Here is a 23801-nt window from a genome sequence, read left to right on the forward strand (position 1 = left end):
TAAAAACCCTTAACACGGCATTAAATCGGGTTCTTTAACTTGTTTTACCTTTCTGAGATTGTGTGGAATCCAATACTATTTATATATTCATTATTGCACCACCTAGTCATGTAAGCAAAGAGTCATATCATTTCCTTTTCCTATTGTTTTGTATTTTTGTTTGTATTTTTGTTAGAAAAAGAGGGAAATATGTCATCTTCGGATTTTTTCCTCCAAAGTTCAGGAATCAAATGATCTGAACCTTTGAAATTTGATCCAACGGTTAAAAATAAAGAAGTTAGTAAAAAAAATTTTAAAATTATAATAATTTTTTACCGTTGAATCAAATTTTAAAGATCCAAATAACTTGATTTCTGAAAGTTGAAGGGAAAGATCCGGAAAAAATCTCTTCCCGAAGAGAGGACCTTAATGGGCCAATCAACCTTCCACATTTCACATCGTTGTCAACCTACAGTTGCCTCCTGTCTTTAAGAAGGATGTAGCTTTGTGATCTCAGATAACACCCGTTACTTATTTAACTTTACCATCTCATCCTCTCTGTTTCCTTCTGAGTTTTATAGAGAGAAACACAGAGAGAGAGAAAGAGGAGCATCCATGGCAGCAGTAGGGAGGTCTTTTTACACAGATGTGCTGCCGTTCACGGCGATGGTGACGATGGAGTGCATGAACGTCGGCCTAAACACACTCTTCAAAGCTGCCACGTTAAATGGAATGAGCTACCATGTCTTTGTTGTCTACTCTTACTCTGTTGCTGCCTTTGTTCTCATCCCAGCTCCTTTCGTCTCCCACAGGTTCGAATCTCCTTCCTCGTCCCATAAATTAGAGCAGTTTAGAATACCGTCTTCTCGTAAACAATATAATTGGTCAAAATCAACAAATTCTTCATCAATTTTTCTAACTTGCATCTCTAATTTTCTTAACTTGCAGATCAAGGGTGCTTCCTCCTCTCAACTTCTCCATAATGTCTAAAGTTCTTCTTCTTGGACTCATAGGGTACAATCCTACCAACCCATAAGTTCCCAAAGCGATTTCATCACACTCTTCTTCTCCTATGCACACCTTTGTTTATTACTGCCGTTTGGATTAAATAAATCAAACGAATGGATGTATGCAAAGGTGTGCAGAACGAGAAAAATGAGCGTACACAAATCACTTTGCTAAAGTTTTTAGGACTAACTGATTGTTTATCTATTTAGTGCTAAATAATTTGGTGTTCTTGGGTTGGGCAGGAGTTCATCACAGATCATGGGGTACACAGGAATCAACTACAGCTCTCCAACGCTTGCTTCAGCCATCAGCAACCTTGTGCCAGCTTTCACTTTCATCCTCGCCATCATTTTCAGGTCCCTCCTCTCTCCCAAACCCCACCCCACCTCCCCCCACACCCCCCGGGGCCCGCGCCCCCTCCCCCCCGGTCATTTACTATTTTACCCTCCAATGATAAAAAACTAGTGACCGAATTTGTGATGTTGCTTTCTGTATAAAAAGTAGGAAGTGACCAGAGAAATACGTTACTTTTGGAATTATGACAAGGCAGAGGACGTGTGCCCACCACACTTCCCCTCCTTGGTGCTTTTTCCTATTTTAGTTTTCTTTCTCTCAAGTGGGGCAGACACAACGTGAGATAAACAATTGTTAGTTGGGACTTGGGCTTCTAGTTTTCTTATATGGAAAATGCAAAATTTTGGGTTCCGTGACATTTATATGTGGTGTTATTACTAAACGACTTACTTACTTGTTCTCTTAGGGATATTACTGTGACATTTTGGGTTAATAATATGCAAATGTGTAAGTCTCTTTACACAGGACACTGTATTATTATAAATATACCTTGATGGCGGTCTGTATGTTGCATGTAAGTTTCTTCTCCTTATATTAATCCAAGCATTAATATAAACGAACGACAAAGTTAATATTTCATAGACCTAGAGTATGGTATTAATAATAAAACATACAAGCGACAACATGAATGGATATGTAACAACACATGATAGTGTGACGGTCAATCTAATATTTCTGCTCGTTATATTAATAATAAAATAGGCCTATTGTTGGATTCCGTAACTTTTGGAGTCCTACCATACATCAATGTATATACACTACCCTTTAAGTGATTCATTTGTTAAATCCCTTAAAATTCTTCAGCTCACGTCTAATAGTTGAATTCAGCAACGTAGGTCATAGATTGATGTCTTTTACCATGACAATGATTAACAACTAACTTTTGTTTTTCTCTCCTTTTACCAACCAAAGGCTGGAAAGTGCAGCTCTGAGAAAGAGAAGCAGTCAAGCAAAAATCTTGGGTACAATAGTTTCACTTGCAGGTGCATTTGTGGTGACTCTCTACAAGGGCTCTTCGATTGTGTTTGCTAATCGGTCACAGTCCCTTTCACTCCACCAACCTCTTCTAAACTCTACACCAACAAACCCAAATTGGATAGTTGGTGGCCTTCTGCTAACGGCTGAGTACATATTGGTACCACTTTGGTACATTGTTCAGGTAATATACAATCGTTCAGTTTCCGACCTTAAACCCTAAACCCTATTCATACTAAATCCTTCAGTTTCCGGCTTATCGTGATCTTTAATTATAAAGTAGTAATACTTTCACAGGCACAAATCATGAAAGAGTACCCGAATGAGTTAACCGTGATCTTCTTCTACAATGTATGCGTGGTTGCCGTATCTGCAGCGGTTGCCTTGATAACAGAACCGAATTCCAGCGCTTGGAAGTTGCGACCTGATATTGCACTGCTCTCCATACTCTGCTCAGTAAGATACTAATTGTATGGTAAAAAAACAGTGCCTATCTAATGTGACTAGTACACCTTAATCGTATCGATTTTTCTGTGTCTAGGGGCTATTTGGGTCATGTTTGAACAATGCTGTTCACACATGGGTGTTGCGCTTGAAGGGACCTGTCTTTGTGACAATGTTCAAGCCTTTGTCCATGGCCATTGCCGTTGCCATGGGCGTTGCTTTCCTTCGTGACACTCTTTATCTCGGAAGGTTAGAAAGCATTACTAACCTCTTTTTTTTCTTTCAGCATGGTTGGTGACACTAATATAGTCATCGTGCATTCCTCTCTCCTTTATCTTTTTCCCCTAGCGAAAGTGCAACTTAATATGTCTTTATTTTTTGCATTATTTCAGCCTAGTTGGAGCAACAATAATATCTATTGGGTTTTATACCGTACTGTGGGGAAAAACAAAGGAAGAGGCCGGTGAAGAATCTGTAGCTGCTAGCCTGGAATCCCCATCAACCACCCACAAGGCCCCTTTATTGCAAAACTACATAAACGAGAAGTAAATCAAGGATTTGCAAATGTATATATGTATGTATGAAAGTAGAAAACAAGACGTTCGATTGACCATCGACGTCTTTTTGCTTACTAGAAATCTTCCATATGATTGTTTGTGCCTGGAGAATTAGCAGACACTGCAGAAGTTGTAGATGCAATGAGGGAATGCCCACCTTCTGGAACACTGCTTGGCTCCTTATAAGTAAGAAGCATTCGACCATTAACTATCAGTCACAATCTGACACTACAGAATCACTTCGTCAAAGCGCGGACAGCAAAATGTCATACACGCCTCAATCTGTGATGGTCTTCTAATCTTTAACATATGTAATTAACTGTAGTATTGCTCTGTTCTACGGATTGTTTCCTGCATGTAAATCGATGTTTGTTCTTGACCGTATATGTGTGATGCACGACAGTGGTGATGAGGAATGAGACCCCTTAAGTTTAATAATCAACGACATTTGTTTATGGATGGAACTCAACTTAACGGCGATTTTCAATCTTGGAAGTCGCCTCATCTCGATGGAGTGGACGTAACAACTAGCTCGAAATCAAACTTTACAAGGTCATCCTAGACTTAGAGACTTGAGGAAGAGCTTGGGAGGGATCTGGACATGATTTGAGAGAGGATACTTTTAAGTTGTATGAAACTTTCTGATGTAATCTTTATTTCATAAAAATAATTTTACAACCCGAAATATGCTATTGTACAAGTGACATTGTTTCCTTTTACCCATAGTATCGCATATTCTCCGACTAAAAGTAAAAGTAAAGAACTCATCCCACAATCCCTCTACTCGGAAATTTGGTCGGTATAAGTTTTATACATGGTTCCTATAAGAGCATCCTAAAAATCATTTGCGTAAAAAGCTAGAGGTGAAGTGATCTGCGTTTGCTCTTAAATTTTGAATTGAGTCTTAAGGCCAGCAGACAGCCTCTACTTTCTCTAAGATCGTATCTCTAAGGTCATCGGCCATAGAACTTACTTCCTCTAAAGCATTCTCTTTAGTCTTAAGATCATCAGACATGGAAGATGATATGCAATGTGTTGTGAGGATATCCAGTGTCGCTGCCTTGGCAGCTTTTGTTTGCAGAACAACCATCTGCGCGGGAAGTATGCAACTCACAATTCAGCCAACAAAAGAAAAATGCATAGCATGCATGCATATATTCATGTATTTGTGTGTGCGTGAGATAAAGAAACAGAAAAAGACCTGATTATATTCAAGGCCAAACTTTAAGTACTCGTCATCACAATTCTCAACCATGATCACCAAGCTCTTCAGATTCTTCACAGGCATATCATTGAAAGTAAGAACCTGCACATTTCACAGAATAATTACACACGTGTATAAGATGTTATATCACCGATTCTTTTCACCGTCATTTGCTGCATCAGATCAAGAAAGAAAAAACGGAAAAGCTTAGTCTCTGACCTGATTGTTAACGATGTCCTCATATCCAATATTAATGTCAGCAACAAGTACCTAGCACAATTTTGCACAATGTTAGCCATAAAATCAGGGCAACAAGAACTTATGCTAATATGGAAAAGCATGAGAAAAATAGAATGCGAGAGAGAAACCTGAGAAACAACAACGAGCTGTTCATCAGTAGACTGCGCCATTGCATGTAAATGCTTGTCCAACAGTTTAATTGGAACGTCAAATATATTTCCAAACTGCAAATAAGTAAACACCGAGGTTAAGATTTAGCATGGTAAACAAATCTATCATGTTCACTGTACAATTAAACCTGGATGCATTAGGCAGAAACTAATGAACACATACATATTACAGTCTTAGAGAGAATGAGCACAGAAGAGAGAGAATTGGAAGCAAGGGCACACCTCAGAACGCAGATATGGAAGGGATACAGCTGTCAAAACAAATCCAGCAACGATATAATAGGAGGGAGGTTTTCCCTCAATGTGTGAAGGGATGAGCTCCTTGTGTTTTGCTAGTTTAATGCTAAACTCAAGTGTCTCCGAGTTTCGAAGAACTTTTACTAGGGCATTGTCACCTATGTATTTTTGAGAGACAAGGTAACTGAAACCTATGCGCTCTCCATGCCTGAATGGAACTAGAAAATTGATACAAACTGGTATTACTTCTGAATCATTTCATCTGCCACTCTTCTATAGAGAGTCACCAACGGGGGCATGAAAGCAAAAGTGACATGAAAAGTAAGCAAACACACAAAGAGAAAGTATACCTGTGCCATCACTAGCGATGTTAACCCCATCAAAACTAAGAATAACATCAGATGGCTTTAGCAGTTGAGATTCTGGAGCTGTAGGTTCCAGCCTTCTAATTCGGATACCCTTTTGATCAGGTCTCATTCCCATTGACATACGAAGATCAGGATTCTCCATCTTTTGCCACTTAATCCCGAGAATTGGAAACCCTGTATAGACACCATTCTTCTCATAATCTCGAATAAAGTGCATAATAACTGGTACAGGTATAACATAGCCTATATTTTCCGCATCTTCGTGTTTGAGGGACTGGAATGCAATTCCCACACATTCTCCCTTATCATTAAAGGCAGGCCCACCAGAGTTTCCAGAGTTGATTGCAGCATCTATCTGCAAAAAAGCATCCCAATGACCCCAAAACACAAGTCAAGACTCGAAATCAGACGGACAAAATTTCATTTTCATGTAAGAGACTATATAAGATAACCACCTGCATTCCCAGAAGCTCAGTAGAGCCATGGACATAAGGCAGTATCTCCATTCGCGACACAACTCCGCTCGTCACGGAGATTGTGTCGCCCCCAATCGGGTACCCAACAACAGTCACGGCATCTTGGAGTGCTGGTAAATCTCCAAACTCCACAGGTGAAATCCCTTCCCAGAACTCATCATCACTCACCGTAAGCATCGCTGAAAGTAAAGCATCAAACTTTAAATTGCAACGCAAAAGAAGAAAAAGAAACAAACTCTAAATTGCAGCAAACTCAAAGAACAACTATGCAATTACAAATACAAATGTAAAACCGTTGCATACAAGGAAGCATCACCAATTAACGAAAACCCGGAATTAAAATCGACAAAAGATGCAAACTTTAAACTGCATTCACCTCAAGGATTACTATGCAATTACAAAAAGCAAATCTAAAATTGTCTGCATACCGATATCGCATTCGGTTCCAATGGCCAACACGGTGGCCAAGTACTTGGTATCGGAGCCCCGTTTCTTGAGCTTGACCTGGGTATGATGATCCACCGAATGCGCATTGGTCAAAACCCTCCTGCCCCGAATCACAAACCCACTACTGCTGGAGCTGTACTGCTTCTTCCTCTGCCACGGAAGCGAGAAATTCGGCTCCGTGTGGACACAGAACACCTTCACGACCGCGTCCATGGACGGGACAACTCTCCCCACCCTCTCCCACCTCGGCACCGTCATCAGCGGCTCCGAAACGACCGACAAATCTCTCCCACAAGCGCCGTTTTGGTCGGGGAGTCCGAAAGCCGATATCTTGATGGGCTCGGAGCTGAGGGGCTCGCTCACGGTGGCGGCGCTGGCGGGACTGATGCGTTGGATATGCATAGTGTTGGATCAAATGGTGGGTTATGTGTTTTGGGATTTTAGTTTTGATTATATAATGAAAAGGCGTGGAATGGGGGTGGTTTGGGTGGTTGGGCGCCGGTGGGTCGTCATAGAAAATGGGTTTTGTTCTTTTGGCCGTCAGAGACTCGCTGGAGTCAACGGCGGCCTTCGTCGAAGCTGCGGGGTAAGAAAAACCGAGGGAGGAGTAGAGGACAAGAAAATGAAGGCGGAGGGAAAAGCTTACGCGTCGCGGGAATTACGTTACTGGGTTCACATAGCGGAAAGTGTTCAAAGAGTCTTCAGACTTGTGACTACAGGACCCGGCTTCTCAGCGGCCCCAGTTTCCGTACACTCTCATCCCTCCTGCTACTCTTATTATTTTGTACGATTACAATTAAGTCACGTTAATATTTTATATTAATTTTTTTATAAAAATAGTAAGACAAAAAACAATAATGATATGAAATGTTGACATGATTTAGCACAAATAAGAGAGAATAGAAGTGTATGAGAACTGAAAGAGCAGAGAAGCTAGGTCTATGAGTACAGTTGACCAACATAGCCTAAACCTTACGACACGCCTCCGCTGTTATTATTCTAGTCTACGAGAGTTGAACTGAATCCGGATACTTATCGAATTCTCATCCAGAATCCATGAATCATATTTATTTATTGTACATCATGCGATTAAAAATTATTTTAAATATTTTTATTTAAAATTAAATAAAAACTAATAATATGATGTACAAATCTGCAGGATCCTCATCAGAAAAAATCCTGTTGGGATCTGGTACACCGATAAATTTGAATATTTTCTAAAATCTCGTAGTTTAGATTAAAGTAAATTAGAGTATCTTTCTTAAAGATAGATGTGTTGATAAAAAAAAGTATTTGTAAACTGCCATTGGCCCGTTAAATAATTAAATTTGACTTACTAAACTATTTTTTGACAAATTAGACTTTGAAGTATTGATATCAGCCAATTAATTCATCACTGTCAGATTTGATAAAATTTTATGTATTTTGTCATCAAATACTAGAACGATTTTACTCTTAAAAGTAAATTACGTGCTAGTTACGTGTCATTATTTGACAAAAAAGTGGATAAAATTTCAATGAATTTGACAATGAGGGGTTAATTGGCTAATTCAAATAGTTCATGCGGTTAACTTACCCAATTCTAGGGCTCGTTTGAAAAAAAATGATTGAAAGTGCTTTTAGAGAAAATATTTGTATTTTAAAAGAACTTCAAATGCTCTTGGAAGATTTACTTGTAATTTTATTAAGAATTGATTTCAAAAATATTTTCAACAAAAGCTTTCAATTATTTTAAACGCATTTCCAAATGAATCCTCAAAAGTTAAAATATGAAAACCCGTCCCTTATGAATACAAAAACAAAAGAAAGGAAAGTCATCTGCAATTACTTCGAAAGCCGATCATGACAACAAACGACCAATGAATTGCTCCAAGCTTTTACTTTCCACAATGAAATGAAATCTCTCCCTTTCTTTTACGAGTATTCTAAACTTAATCTATGGGGATAGGTCCTCTCTTAAGTCTGAAAGACTTGGTCATCATCTATGGGAATAGCCCCTCTCTGAAGTCTTAAGACTTAAGACTTGAGGTCATCAGACGTAGCTGAAGGCATGCAATGTGTAAGGAGGATATCAAGCGTTGCTGCCTTGGCAGTGTTCGTCTCTAGGACAACCATCTGCACCGAGAACAAAGCGATTCAGCCACCAAAAGAAAAGCACAAAGCCTGCATGCACGGGTGGACAGAGAGAGATTAACCTGATTGTATTCAATATTAATGTCAGCAACAAGTACCTACAACAATTTTGAAAAAATGTAAGCCATCTTAGCCATGAAAGTAGAGTAAAAACAACTTAGCCCTAAAACGGAACGATTTCAGTGACCCAAAACAAATGGTAATCCAAGGTTCAATGTGTTGGTGTAAACTTGCAAGTGCACAAAATAGTCGTAATATAGCGTTTTGCAAGCCCAAGTATCGTTCCCACGAGGATTCTAATTCAACCTCCAATTTGATAAACTAAACCAAATCTAATTATATTGAAAGCACGCAAACACGAAAATATGAACCCAAACAACAAACTAGACTCGATGTTCATTAATAATTCAATCAAAAATGTGAAAAGTTTGTTGTGATGATTTTATAAACGAACAAAAACAGAACCTTAAATTAAAACTAAGATTAAAGAGAAGAAAACGTTGTGTTTTAAGGCAAGTGATGAAAAGTATAGGGATTAGGAATCAACCACAAGCAATCTAGTTTAGGTTTCAATGCATTCAACGGATCTTTTGATTCTTTAGATGATAATTCCAATATCTAAGTCCTTGTCAGGCACATTAGACCATAGTTTTCCTTAAGTAAATGGTTCTCTCCTAGTTCAGGTAGAGATCGTATATCCTAACATGCAATCTATCCTGGTTAAGGAATAAATTTTACAAGTAGGACTCTTTACGCTCTAGAAAACAAGGGAAACAAGCAAACCATTATTCTTTGCCAAGCAATAATGTAACTTACCACACTTAACCACAAGAAGCTAATTGAATTATATTGCTAGTTCAGCGTCAAATTCATCTTCCAATCTTACTAGATGCAAAGTCTTAAGGTGATCAATCAGAGAACTCAAACAAAAAGTAACAATTCAAACAGTGATTAAACATTCATCTGAAAGAAACTAGAAATCCAATGAATAACATTAAAAACCATAAACATCCATGCTAGGGCATCATCCTAACTCTAGAAAAAAAGTTTAGTCGCTCATAGAATACAAAAACATAATTAAAAATCTTAAAAACATGAAAAACTTCCAAACGATGAAGATGGATAGCAAAGATGGTCGGCGGCTGCTACTTCTCCAAAAACACGCAAAGAATCCTAGTTCGAGTAAAGAACCTGCCCTAGCTTCCTACAATCTTTCCTTGATATATTCGTCAAAATCCTAGCATCCTTAGGTCTTTTGCAATCTTTCCCTCATTTGTATTGGACAACTAATGATGTGGCAAGTAAGCTTCCCAAGTAAATTACTCCAGACCCATTTGAAATATGATTAAAGTCATCTCCAACGTGTTCTATCTTGGGTTTTGGGCTTCGACTGAATTATGACTTAAAAAACCCAATAGACTTTGCAATTTCCACATAGACTTGGCTGACCGACATCTGGTACAAGAATCACTATAATGTCTTATAGGAAACTCAGAATCACGAACCGTAAAATTTCTCTGAAAGCTAACTTCTGTATCTTTCTAATGGTATAAGGCTCAACAGCTGGTTCATTATGAGGAAGTACAGTTTAATCTATAAAATTGGCTAATCTGCACAAACAGCTTCTGCTTCCAGCATGCCTAATTGTTTGGGCCCAAAATAATATTGTTGGCCCGAGTGTAAGTTTGTGCTCGGCCCAAAGCTGTGTCAAAATACTATGGGCTGCCTGATGATTCCAGGCCATTTAGCAGGGATGGTTGAGTCCTATCGCAAAAATGAGTAGTCCAGATAAGCAAAGAGGGTCGAGGAAGTCCTGGTGCAACTAGGATTCTCGACCAGCAATGAATAAAGCCCCAAATAGGGGTGAGTTCAAAGTCCTAATGGGAGTAGGGTTGTTTGAAGCAAAGTTGGAACGGGGCAAGAACTCCCAATCCAGATAGGGGTTTAATTCGATCTTAAGGAGTTGGTGCTATAAATACAAGAAATCATGTAACAATTAAGGACCTTCAATTCAACATACAATTGCCCTGCGCAAAACCTCTCAAACACCTTGAGATTTTTCCTTTTCTTTTTTCCGCTGACACACCTTCAGTTTGGATAAACAGCAGTGTGGAGGCAACCGGCAAATACCTTCAGTTTGGATAAACAGCACTGTTGCCGTAGAATCAGCCGACCAAGGAGCACCTTCAGTTTGGATAAACAGCACTGCGTCGAGGCCGACTGGTTACCTATCCAAGTCTCGGCCGAGAAGGGTTTTCAAATCCTTATTGGCAGGGGTCATCTTATCAGTCCTCTCGACGAAGTAAGGTGTTACGAGTTACGACATTCGGCGTACCAGACGCCGAGTGATTTTATGATTAGATATTCACAAGTGAGTTTTAGAGTTCGGCATTCTGACGGCCGAACCACGTTCATGATCAAGACATACATCACCTTTGAATATTTGTGTCCGTATAGTCTAGTGTCGATTTGACGTGTTTATACTCTTATGAATATAATCACAGTGACCGAATCGGGCGCCGACGATTTGTGAATTTCGCAGAACCAGCAGCCTTGTCTTCAGGTTCTAAAACCCAAATACCGAGAGTGTTCCTTCCTCAGTCGCAGTCGCAAGATAAAGAAGTTAGCAACGCGCTCAACACGACATCAACGAATTTTACTCCTCGGCCGAGCTCGGCCGATGAGTTGGCACGCCCCGCATTCAACCAAATGACGTAGTTAGCTTATTAGTTACTCGGCCTGCGCGCCACGTAGGTTTTGTAATTTTTAGAGTCAACACAAACTCATTTCAATCACAAAAGTGCTCCTTTTTCTTCTTTCTTCATCTTCACTCTTCAAATCTAAAAAAAAACATAAAACTAAGTGAAACAAACTAAATTTACTCAAAAACATAACAAGAATCTAAACTAAAGGGCATTAAAATGTATGCAATACTGATCGTATCATGTGTCCCTAGTATGAGAACTACAAATTATAACAAACCAGTATACAGTATATGCCCCGTTCTTCTCATAATCTTGAATGAAGTGCTTAATAACTGGTGTCAGTATGACAGCCTATATTCTCAGCATCTTCATGTTTAAGAGACTGAAATGCGATACCCACACATTTGCCCTTATCATTGAAGGCAGGCGCACCGGAGTTTCCAGAGTTTATTGCAGCACCTATCTGCAAAAGGATTACAAGAAAGGAAACGAGGAAGCCACAACAGGTCGATAATCAGGTTTTAGTGCGTAAGTCGGTTACTACGTATGGTCGTAGAAGACAATACCCAAAAGAAAACCTGCAGTCCTAGAAGCTCAGTCGATCCATGATCATAAGACAGTATCTCCATACGTGAAACAACACCACCTGTCACAGAGATTGTGTCACCCCCAATAGGGTAGCCCGCAACAGTCACAGCATCTGGGAGTGCGGTAACTCTCCAAACTCCAGGGGTGAAATTCCCCCAGAACTCATCATCGCTCACCGTAAGCATTGCTCAAAGCATCATGCAAAAGAAAGAAAAAAAAGGGAAAAGAACTATTCAATATAATAACTCACGAAAACAAAGCATCAACTTTTTCAAAGCATATCAAATGAAACGAACTATAAAAAGGAAAAAAAAATTATATCATATTCATCAGATGATTGGAAAACCAAATACAAAACATGATACGTAATTGCTACGTTGCACAGATACAGACACGGAGACACGTAAAATTTTTCAAAAACTAGAACACAGATACGGCAAGGATGCGGCAATTAATGTAAAGTGGTAAGTTGGATCCTAATAAACTTCCGCCATCAAACTAAGTAAGTAATCTGCAATGTCAAGCTACTTCTCAGCTAAATCCTAATTAGCTACATAATTAACATCTTAAGAAAATAAACTCATAACGATCGGAGGTGGTGTCGCTCGTCGGGACTGAGACGGCGTCGTTTATGGCGGTGGATTTGGTATCTTGGTCGGATGTCCATGGTGGCGATATCGGTGTCGTCAGCTTCTGGGGTTTTGGGTTTACGACCTCTTTTTCATTTTTTTTTTTTCTCTCTTTTTTTTTTTTTTTTTTGAGAAAACTGAGAAACGGGTTTATCGGGATTGTCGGTCTGAGAGCAGTGAAGCTTTTGCGATAAGGGCTTTTTATATACAGGCAGAGGTTCCAGAATCAACGACTTCCATCTTTTTGAATCAGATAGTGTAGCAGATGACGGAGGAGGAAGGAGACGTGAGAATTGGGCCCGAACTTATTTTCAGCCCACAACTAAAATTAGAGCTCAAGTGGGCTTCATACATGTGGGTTGAATTAAGATGGGCTTTCTTCTTTTTCCATGAAAATTGAGAAGAATAGTATCATTAGATCATCATACAAAGTTTTAATCATTTTCAATTAATTAAGATGTAAGTTTTACACTTCTTTGGGCTAATCCTTTTGAAATTCACTCGTTAGGAGTCGGTAAATGAGAAGATGATCTACAGAAAAGCCATCAATCTGTCAATCGGCAAGAACACCTCATACAAATAAGGTTGCCTCGCTACACCAAGTGGTAGGACGACCGTCAACCGCTGATCAAACCGATATCATGTGACAATATGCTGGTTGAATATTGGTCATTAGATAACTGACCAATGCTAATCAATTGACAATTTGATAATTTTTTTTTTAAGGAATCTTCACACATGGCAGCAAATGATTGACTTGTCACTTAGCTAATACAAAACTTTGGTTATCCCACCTTTGGCCCATGCATTCACGGACATGTGTCACTACCATACTCAATGCCTAAACACCTCATGTTGAAGAGGAGGGAAGCTCCACTATTTCCACCTTTATAGAAAGGGATTACTATTCTCACGATCACAACATACTTGGCCAAAACTTTGCGGATTTGCTAACCCAAGCATTGAAGGCTTTCCGATCAATATCACATTGACGTTCTCAGTACTTATAATATTCTATCTTATCGTAAATTCTAGTCATCCCTCACTCGAATCTTATGTTATTACTTTAACAATTTAATATCGTTCATTAGAATTGAACTCACAAGTCAAAACTAAAGAATACACCTTTTGCACTATTTTGCATTTTTTTTTTTTTTTTTTACTACTTTATCTCCTTCATTGTGCAATCGATCTTTTTCCTTGCATTAATAAAGCAATTTTCCCAATGTATCTCTCTACTTTGAGACTTCAATTTTGAAAGAGTTGAAAGAGTCGAAGTCTTGATAAACTTGAAGAAGCCAACCACCAAAAAACAGGTGACCTTGCACCCTCCTCCTCCTCAACGGTTGGTGCAAGGCTCCTCCTCCCTTCTGCCTCCCACTTTATCTTATCCATCACTGTAATTTCCGAACAGACAAAAATCGAAGCCTGCTACAGAGCCTCTTCGGAAACCCCTTTCGAGCTTTCCCTTTGATTTTTTATTGCCCCTTTATTCCCACTGTCTCTTTCTGATTGAAACTTTAAACCACCATTTCACATATTTTAAAATCTCATCTCTTTCACTTTTTGTTCCCCACTTCTGATTTCAATTCTCAGGCTTTTTTCGACCCCAATCTCTCTTGGGTAGTTCTTGTTTTGTGATATTTTTCTTGAATCTGTAATTTTTTCTTCGAAATTTTGGTTCTTGCAATTCTGGGTCACTTCGATTTCAGTTTATCTTTCACTTTTGATATCTGGGCAATCTGAGATCTCAGTTTCTGAAACTGGGTTGTGCTGATTTCGATCCAATTCGATTGCTTTCCGTCGAATTTCAATCCCAAGGCAATGTCACAGGGCTATGCAATCGAGCTTTATTTCGATCCAGCCCTCGAAAACCAGGTCTTGAAGGCTTGGAACGTGCTCGCCCGCCGTCAGATTAGTACCCAGCTCATCGAAATCGAATCACGACCGCACATCACCCTCTTCTCAAGCCCCTTCGTCGAACCCGCGAAGCTCGAAAACGTGATCAGAGCCTTCGCCTCCAAGCAAGAGCCTCTGGCCTTGTCCTTTTCTTCGATTGGGAGCCTCCCAAATGACAACAACGTCCTGTTTCTGGCGCCAACTCCATCGGTTTCGTTGCTGCAGTTTCAGTCCCAATTGTGCGAGATAATGAAGAAGGAAGGTGTTGAAATTGGGGAGGAGTATCGCACTGACTGTTGGCTTCCTTACTGTGCTGTTGCTCAGGAAGTGCCCAAGACTCGACTGGCGGAAGCGTTTTGCGTGTTGAGGGACTTGAAGTTGCCGGTTGCAGGGTATGCCATGGATATTGGATTGGTGGAGTTTTCGCCGGTTCGCGAGCTATTCTCGTTTGTGCTAGGTAACACAGTGGAAGCATGAGATTTCAGAGCAATGCCTACGTGTTAATCTACAGTTTTAGTTGTTGTTTACTGAATATGTGTTACCTTTTGATGTTAGTGTAGATTACTGTCTATGGTACTACATAGTGTAGTTACAGATTTTGAATTTGATGTTTTTCGAATTGGAAAGTTTCATTTTATCTTCCCCTTGGATTGATACTGTGTTTTGTTCATGTTGACGATGTTTCAAAATACATAAGACTGTTCCAAAAATATCCGAGCTTGCGTGGTATTGGAGTATTGATTCAAAGAGTGAACATCTTATTATGTTGGCTCTAATGTTTAGACCGTATCAAAGATGGTAAATTGGATCAAGAGTGTGACGGTCCCCAGTGGTTTAGGTTATAAACTTCTACTGGCGTACGTTTCAGCTGTCATAGGTTTTTTTCTGATGTAGCCTTATGAAGAATATTTTCCATAGACTGATTAGGTCATGTATCTTTGAATAACTTGGACCCTGTGCCCCGGGCTGGTTAGTCATCGACCTTGCTTTACTAGTTATCTTGAGCCTTGGGTTTTTTTAGCTCATAAAATATCACCTTCATCTGCTGAAGGTGTACGTACGCTGTGTGCGAGCACCGGGGCATACAGCTGTTATAGGTTTTTTTGTGATGTAGGCTGATGAAGGATATCTTCCATAGACTGATTAGATCATGTGTCTTTGAATAACTTGGACCCTATGCCCCAGCCGGTTAGTTATCGACCTTGCTTTGCTAGTTATGGTTTTTTTAGCTCATTAAAATAACACCATCATCTGCTGAAGGTGTGTGTATGCTATGTGTGCACTGCAGATATCTGTTAGACTACTCTCACTTTTGTGATGCTTCTACTCTAGTAATTTGAAACTCACTGCATAGTATTAAAATTTCGTTTTCCGATTGTGTACTCTGTATTGAAACAATGCTGGTACTGTACCAATTAACTGTAGAACATTTAGTGTCGGTTTGCAATTTTTGTTCCAGAGAAATCTGAAACCTATCAGCTTCAACAATCTAGCTATGGTTTGTGGTAATCATCCTTGTCAGACTCTTCTCTCTGTGATTGAGCCAAAAGTTCTTCTAGGGCTTTGCTGTACTGTTGACTGAAGTTGTCCTTTCCGTCTGCGTGCACGAGTGTCTGTAGCTTCCCAAAATCTGCTGAATATTTGGGAAGGTCTATAAAATGTGATATATCAGTCTACTATGAATTTTCCTTGAATTTTCTGTCGGGTTCAGGTAAGGATTTGAAATTTATGTCCTGGGTTATGTATGTTTTTTGTCGAGGACTAACATTCCCAGAGTTTGTGTCCATGTCACTTGTTAGTCGTCGAAAAACACTAAGACTCCAGCTTACTGGTTGATTGGAGCCTGGGAAGTTACGGTGATAGTACTATGAGTAATAGCTCTAGGTTGTCATAATACGTAAGTATGGAATATATGATAGAGCACCGGGGCATAGATTATTTTCGACTAACATTTAGTTTACAACTGATTATTCTCAAAGCACGTCATAAGCATTACTTTAAAAAGCTACAACAATGCCAAATTGGCCCTAAGATACCACGCCTCCCTTGATTTTGATAATTTACATCAGAAAATGGTTCCAGTAACCAATAGGGCCTGGCATGCACCAATGCACACAATCGTTATAACCGTCCGTCCACTTGTTCCAGTGAGCTCCGCGGTCCCCGTCCGGTCTCATAAGCATGGCCCTGGTTACATCCAAAACCCAAAACCCTAAACTTCTTACCCTGCATCTCCCCTTCTTTTCTTGCTCTTTCAATTTCCTCAACCTGAATGCTCCTCAATTCCCAATCTGAACGTCCCAAATCAATGTCTGCCTCGCTCAAAGGACTCATTCAATTGCAGTACCCACCGGTGTTCCAAACGCCACCCTCAAAATGTGCCGGTGCAAATGTCCTCAACAAGGTCAGGAGGCCTCCCTTGCAGTTCTTGCAATCCATGATGTACTTGAATGCAGTTTGAAACGCCAAGTGAACGATGTGGCTACTGTTGTAATTGGTGACATTAGGTTCACTGCAGTAGAAGCATCCAATGAGGTTGCCACCTTCGTGCAGGTACATTACCTGGTTAAACCAGTGCCCAGCTGAGAATATAGCGTGGTCTAAATCCGGGAGGTGTTCTGCCCATTTCTCGTCGACTTTGTCTAGTTGCAAATCGAAAATGCTGGATCCTGTACCATTAACCATCCTCTCTTCTGCGGCAATGAGAAATTTGGACCATAATTTCTTAAGGGTGAAGTCATGTTGTGGAAAGTACCATGTCGTGACGTGATCTTCGAAATCCTTGTAAATGTCTTTAGGGGATTCCTCCTGCAAGTTGATGTTGTAAATCATTGAAGAAACCACACATAAAACACAAGAATCCGAGTTTGAACTGACCTGTGACAAGAGGCAGAGCAGAGACTCAAAATGGTTCTGATCAACAGAGTCACCGATAACAGCCATTTTCTTTCCACGAACGATTTCCAAAAACGTCTTTGGATCGAACCATGGAACATCGCAGTTGTCCGGCTTCCATCTCCTTGTCTATTCTACCATATTTGAAACAATTCCTTGATTCAGGAATAGTGGCACAGCTTGTATTGGTGTAGATTGGCCCTCTAAGTTCTGGAACCCAGTGACCTTAAAAAGGTCACACTCCTCTTCTACAGAAACCAAAAATTGCAATATCTTTTGAAATCACACCGAAAGAAAATCACAAGTCGTTTGATAATCAATTCGTTTTTGGTTTTTACGCTAAAGAAAATGTGTATAGAAGAAGGAGGAACAAAGAAGGAGAAGAAATGACGGTGGAAGAAATGCAAAAGGAATAACAGACGATGAAAAATAAAAACCAAAAAATTGGACTTTCAAGTTTTTGTGTTAATATAAACTCCTGCACTTCTCTCCCGCCTCCCTTTCTCCCACCACGTCCCTACGTCCTTCTCCCTTCATCATTCCTCCCATATATTTTCGCTCCATCTCTAGCACAAGAAACGAAAACTAAAAACGAAATGGTAATCAAACTGACTCTAAAATAAATCAAATTTTAAAAGAGAAACGAACAACTGGGTTTGGAGAATAAAGTAAGAAGAAGATGAAAATGGTGGGCTATGGCTAGAGATGCGAAGAAAGGAGCCAATCTGCTCATGACTGTCTGTCTGTCTCAGAAAGAGAGAGTGTGTGTGTGTGTGTGTGTGTGAGGGAGGGAGGTAGGGAGAAGAGAGAGAGAGAGAGAGAGAGAGAGAGAGAGAGAGAGTCTAGAGAGAGAGAGTCTTGATTATAATTAAGGGGCAGGCAATGCAGATTCTGTATTAATTAAATTTTGATTGCATGGATTGTGGGAGATTTGGATGCCTTGTCTGCTCTTCATACCCTAACATCCGCCAAAGAAGTACCAGTAAACGGCAAATTTGAACTACATTATTGCTAGCTTATTGTGAGGCTAAGTCCATTCACTTTTCCTTAGGGTAGATAATATCGTTTGCTCAAAAAAAAATGTTGGTATTTACCCAGGAAAAATATAACAACAAAACTAAGAAATCAAAATCTAAGCCGCCGTTAATGCAGATAGGCAGCACAGAGTACAAGACCTGAATTGGACATTATCAAGCAACAACCTACTTACAACTTACAAGAACATGACTCGTTTTTAAATTCCAAGCACATACTATATATAAAAATTTGACTTATCGGTTGGAAATACTCTTAAAATACTTTGAACTAGAGCATTTAGAACTTTTATTTTCATTTGAGCGATATTCTAAAATAATCTGAAATATGGAGGGAATATATCTAGGTCTGAAGAATATCTGACACAATCTTAACGTTGCCAAACAACCTCTATATAAATGGCGAACACTTTGTGCTCAAATTAATAAAAGATCAATGGTTTTCAACATTTTTTTTTTTCATCTGTTATACATTGGCAAATTGGTAGTAAAAATCTCACATTCGGAATATTTTGCAATTCACTTGACATACTATATCTCTGAACTAAAATTATTATACGCCTATGTAAGAAAAACAAAATTAAAAAATAGGTATAATAAACTATTAAGTATGGATTTGTATGAATGTTTGTACTAAGTTCTAACTAAACCCTAAACCCTCCTCCCTCGTTTCGGATAATCTCCATCAAAAAATGGTTCCAGTAATCGACAGGGCCTGGCATGCACCAATGCACACAGTCGTTGTAACCCTTCATCCACTTGTTTCCCCAGTGAGCTCCCGGGTGCCCATCCGGTCTCATAAGCATTGCCCTAGTTATATCCAAAACCCTAAACCTCCTCCCCTCCATCTCCCCTTCTTTTCTTGCTCTTTCAAACTCCTCAACCTGAATGCTCCTCAGTTGCCAATCAAAACGTCCCAAATCGATTTCCCCCTCGCTCAAAGGACTTGTTCGGTTGCAGTATCCCCCGGTGTTCCAAGCCCCGCCTTCAAAATGTGCTGGCGCAAATGTCCTCAACAAGGTCAAGAGGCCTCCCTTGCAGTTTTTGCAATCCTTTATGTACTTGAATATAGCTCGAAAAGCCATGCGCAAGGCTTGGCTGTTGTTGTATTTGGTGACATTAGGTTCGTTACAGTAAACACATCCGGTAAGTTTGTCACCTTCGTGTAGGTACATTAGACGAAAAAACCAATGCCCGCCTGAGAATATAGCGTAGTCTAATTCCGGAAGCTGTTCTGCCCATTTATCGTCGACCTTGTCTAGTTGCAAATCAAAAATGCCGGATCCTGAACCGTTAACCATCCTCTCCTCTGCAGCTACGAGATATTTGGACCATAATTTCATGAGGGTGAAGTCGTACTGAGGAAAGTACCATATCCTGAATCGGTCATCGGAATACTTGTAAATGTCTTTAGGGTTTTCCTCCTGCAAGATTAATAGGAATAATATTAGGGTTTAGAAAATCTTTGTACATGCTCCTGAAGGGTAATATGTTATTTCAACTTATTTGAATAAAGAACAATTGCATATATGGCATGTCAATATAGCAAGGCACTACTCTATTGTAAAAGGAGTGGTCTTAACTATGATGACACCTGTGGAGCCTAAATGCTTCACGGGTCCCATTCACATGGCGAGACAGAAATGTTAATTTGTTACATGGCTTTGTCCCACTTCGTTGCCATCCCTAGTCTCTTGACTGTTAAGAACACCTAATTAAGTAGCTTATAATCGCCACCGTAAGAATGAGTGGACATTGTTGCAAATACAGTATCCCCTCTAAACTCTGAACCACTACGATTGCTTGTCATCACTCCAAAAATGAGACGAGCACGAAAGGTAATGATCTGCATACATGGCATTTGTGGTACTGTGACATCGTGACGTTGCTTCAAAGCATAAAGCACCAAGCAAAGTTGTCACAATGTTTCTAAACTACTTTAATTTGCTGGATGAGATTCAAATTCAAGTAAAAAGCGAACGGACATACTATCCTAATCAATTGACATAATCCGTATTTGCAAACTATTATTGCTATTATGTTAGTGAAATCACATGTTACGATTGCTGTCATTTGTGTTGCGATTGATGTCATTTATTATGTTATGAATGGCTTACGTGCATAACATCGTTGCAAATTATATTGTTTAATGTTTATCCACTGGTATTCGGATTCTTCTTCCATAATAAGTTTCAGATTTCAAGGTCATGCAAAACTGTCACACTGAAAAATAAAATTCTAATAAAGCAACTGAAGATCTGGATTAGGCCAGCGGGTCAAGACATTACACCGAGTTAGAATTCCGTTTAGAATTCTTTTTTTCGGTAGGTATAAATTAGAGTAATTTAGAATATCAGCGTAGAGAAACATATCAAATCCAATATCAAAATATGAACTGACCTGTGACAAGAGGCAGAGAAGAGACTCGACATGGTTCCTGGCGACAGAGTCGCCGATGAACGCCATTTTCTTTCCCCGAACAATTTCCAAAAACTTTTTCGGGTCAAACCGCGGGAGCTCGCACTTGTCCGGTTTCCATCTCCAATTCAGAAACTTCCTGTCCCTCCTCCCATTTCTGAAACAATTTTTTGATTCCGGAATCGTGGCGCAGCTCGAATTCGTGTACATTGCTCCTCTCGAATCCGGAATCCAATGACCCTTGAACAAATCACACTCCTCCTCCTTATCTACAAAATGCAAAAAAAATCAAACTTTTCAGAAAATGATCCAAAATTTTTGAAAAAAAAAAGAATTGGTTTTTGTTTGTGACAAGAAAAAGTTACTTGGTGGGGGTAGGAGCTTGATGTTAGTGCGATCAGGGGCTTGATGTTCTTTCTGTGCTGCATGAATGGATGTCTGGTTTTGAACAGAATTGAGATCGTTAAGTCCCTGTTTGGGAGAAATTAAAAAAGGGTTTGGAGAATAGAGTAGGAACAAGCTAAAAATGGTGGCAGTGGCTAGAAATGTGACCAAGAAAGGAGCCAATCTGCTCATGTTATTATTATGGCCTCTCTCCCTGTTGGGGTAGTTGTGGGATTTTTCTGGGCAAAAAGTACAAAAACTCATGACTGTCTGAAACATATAGGGGGGAGAGAGAGAGAGAGAGATGGGAGAACCTATGAAGAAGAAGTTATAAGGGGTAGAGAGTGCAGAAACTGTATTCCCATCATTAGAGAAAAGGGAACGTGCCTTGTGAGAGAGCCAAAGAGGATCTTTTTTTCTTACTTCCCTTTTAGGTTTTCTGCTTGCTCATGATGAGCTTTTACTTTCCTTTTATTTTCCTCCTTGATTGAGCTAATTACAAAATACACCTCGAGTTTTAGGTCAAGGTCAAAAACCACACAACGCTTCAAATGTTTGTAGTTTCGGTTTTTTCACATTGCGTCATAAAGTATTAAAAGTTTTACAATTCAGGTAGAAAGAAACTCCATGCCTACTCCGTAAACAGTATGTGAACTATTAGACTGTAAGACATAAAAATAACTTGAATTGTTAACGTGTGGTTGTGCTTTGTAATTAGGATTTTCCACAAAAGAATGGCAGTTCGGAAATCAAGAGATAAGAAGAGATGGCTTTATGTGGAAAGTAACGTCCGCCGTTTAAAACACGCGGCAAACCGTGCAAACGAGTAACTGAAATGGGGAGAGAGAGAGAGAGAGAGAGAGAGAGAGAGAGAACATGCATGTGCCCAGAATGTTCGGCGCAATCTAATTCCACCCACAAATTTCATTATCTGTCGACACTAATTTACAAATCGATGACAAAAGTGACCAATCATGTGCGCTACGCGGCAAAAACCCAATCGAGTTTTGTGAGTGGGTGAGTCCCATTCCCTTATCACCCTCCTTTTTAAAGAGAAATTTTTAGTTGTGATGGGAACACAAGTGGTACATCACGTGTTTTAATAGAAGTGATAAGAAATTTTATTTTTTAAGCTATTAACTTTTGGCACACATATCTCATCATTTATATAGTAACACGTGATGTACCACCTCGTGTACCAGTCACATTGAAAAATCTCTCATCCTTAAGGAGGTTTGAAAATTTTAAAATTTTTGTGGTTCAAGACCATGTCTATGACTATCCGAACCGATGTTGTTGCATTGCATGAGATGAGATGAGATGAGATCTTAATCATTTTTATATACCTTTATTTTTTATTTATAAAGGATATTACTACTTTAAGTTAGTTTATGAGGATGAAAATGATTTAAATTTGAAACGCAATGAGCAATAAGTCGAAGAAACCCTTATCATCCAGAGCGATCTACAACTAACATTTTCTCCGGTTTTATCTTACATGAGTTGGATTTTTTTTTTTTTTTTTTTTTTTACTTCTTTAAAAACCCCAATTCAAATTAAGGAAGCATTCAAAGTCATCATCCATGCTAATGAGAGATTTCTCAATGTCCGGGTAACACGGCTCGATACATTAAGTGTCATAATATAAGTGACTGGATACTTGAAAAAAAATTCTAACCACTTGTATTATGACGCTCCGTATACCAAATCGTGTTCCCGTCACACTGAAAAATTTCTCCTTGCTAATAATCATATTTTAAACTTCATATGACTTTGGTTCCTCGTATTAATGGCAAGGAATATATTATGATAAATAAAATTAAATAATGACATAATTAAGGATACCCCACAATTTTATATTAATGCAAAACACAAACAAAATCAATTGTAAACATTAGGTACAATGAGAAGAATCACATTCATGCTACTTATAACTAGCCGGTCGGTCCAATCATTTATTATGGACAGATTAACAATTATCAACGTATCATCGATATTACGTCAATATGTTTTGGTCAGTTGTGTAAAATCATATTATGTCAATTTTCTTAGTAGCGGACAATACAAGCTAATTGGTCGGGAGGTGTGTGACCCACCTTACTAATTGTGCTGGGCACTTGGGTTCGGTCTCATCTGGTGGTCCATCCGAAACCTTAACCGTTCACACGACAGGACAGGTGTCTCCAGTTTATGCAGTTAAATAAAAGCGACATGTGTTTTGGTAAATTTGTAACCCCTCTCCCAGACATTGTTCTTAAAAGAGTTGTTATTAAACCATGAAGAATCTCACCAGATCCTTTTTGTGAGGATTTAGAAATATTTCAATCACATCTGTTCATTGTACATTGTACGATAAAAAATTATTGTAAATTTTTTTATTTAAAATTGAATATAACGATAAACAGATGTGTTTGAAGAATCCGACGAGGACCATCCTAGTTCTTAAAGCTACTTCGATACTGAAATCTGACAAACGTGTCCTGCACTAGGAGTTTGCTTACTTTTTCGGAGAGAAAAAAAAAATTTAACGTACTCCAGTATATGGCACGCACCGCATGAATAAATTGTTTGACGTAATAACTATGAAGACATTTTCCGCCACAAGAGGGGTGAATACAAGTCGATACATTTCATCACGACGCAACGCTGCTCTGTGG

The 23801-nt window shown here is 39.3% G+C and overlaps 4 protein-coding genes and 1 pseudogene across 4 annotated transcripts; 2 read left to right on the forward strand and 3 right to left on the reverse strand.

The window, feature by feature from the left end:
• The first annotated feature begins 112 nt into the window (after window positions 1–112).
• Window positions 113–4002, forward strand: LOC148694005 (WAT1-related protein At3g28050-like). Its single transcript, XM_088699554.1, has 7 exons — window positions 113–791; window positions 928–993; window positions 1230–1343; window positions 2254–2500; window positions 2614–2772; window positions 2858–3009; window positions 3153–4002. Exons 1-7 carry the CDS (start codon window positions 595–597, stop codon window positions 3307–3309), a joined length of 1092 nt encoding a protein of 363 aa, XP_088555680.1. The 5' UTR covers window positions 113–594; the 3' UTR covers window positions 3310–4002.
• On the reverse strand, window positions 3945–7209 carry LOC137741127 (protease Do-like 9). The gene is made up of 8 exons (XM_068480927.2): window positions 6441–7209; window positions 5992–6191; window positions 5519–5891; window positions 5154–5386; window positions 4890–4985; window positions 4741–4791; window positions 4519–4623; window positions 3945–4407 (listed from the first exon to the last, which is right to left on the reverse strand). Exons 1-8 carry the CDS (start codon window positions 6859–6861, stop codon window positions 4222–4224), a joined length of 1665 nt encoding a protein of 554 aa, XP_068337028.2. The 5' UTR covers window positions 6862–7209; the 3' UTR covers window positions 3945–4221.
• A 6229-nt stretch (window positions 7210–13438) lies between these two features.
• On the forward strand, window positions 13439–15125 carry LOC137739810 (uncharacterized). Its single transcript, XM_068479525.2, has one exon. The coding sequence runs from the start codon at window positions 14339–14341 to the stop codon at window positions 14888–14890; it is 552 nt and encodes a 183-aa protein (XP_068335626.1). The 5' UTR covers window positions 13439–14338; the 3' UTR covers window positions 14891–15125.
• Window positions 15126–16383: 1258 nt separating this feature from the next.
• Window positions 16384–17371, reverse strand: LOC137740344 (xyloglucan O-acetyltransferase 4-like; annotated as a pseudogene).
• A 1397-nt stretch (window positions 17372–18768) lies between these two features.
• Window positions 18769–21888, reverse strand: LOC137740342 (xyloglucan O-acetyltransferase 4). The gene is made up of 3 exons (XM_068480203.2): window positions 21126–21888; window positions 20743–21029; window positions 18769–19766 (listed from the first exon to the last, which is right to left on the reverse strand). Exons 1-3 carry the CDS (start codon window positions 21421–21423, stop codon window positions 18987–18989), a joined length of 1365 nt encoding a protein of 454 aa, XP_068336304.2. The 5' UTR covers window positions 21424–21888; the 3' UTR covers window positions 18769–18986.
• Window positions 21889–23801: the final 1913 nt, after the last annotated feature.

The sequence above is a fragment of the Pyrus communis genome, chromosome 9, assembly GCF_041283825.1.
Source record: "Pyrus communis isolate YQ-2024b chromosome 9, ASM4128382v1, whole genome shotgun sequence".
NCBI classification, from domain to species: Eukaryota; Viridiplantae; Streptophyta; class Magnoliopsida; order Rosales; family Rosaceae; genus Pyrus; species Pyrus communis.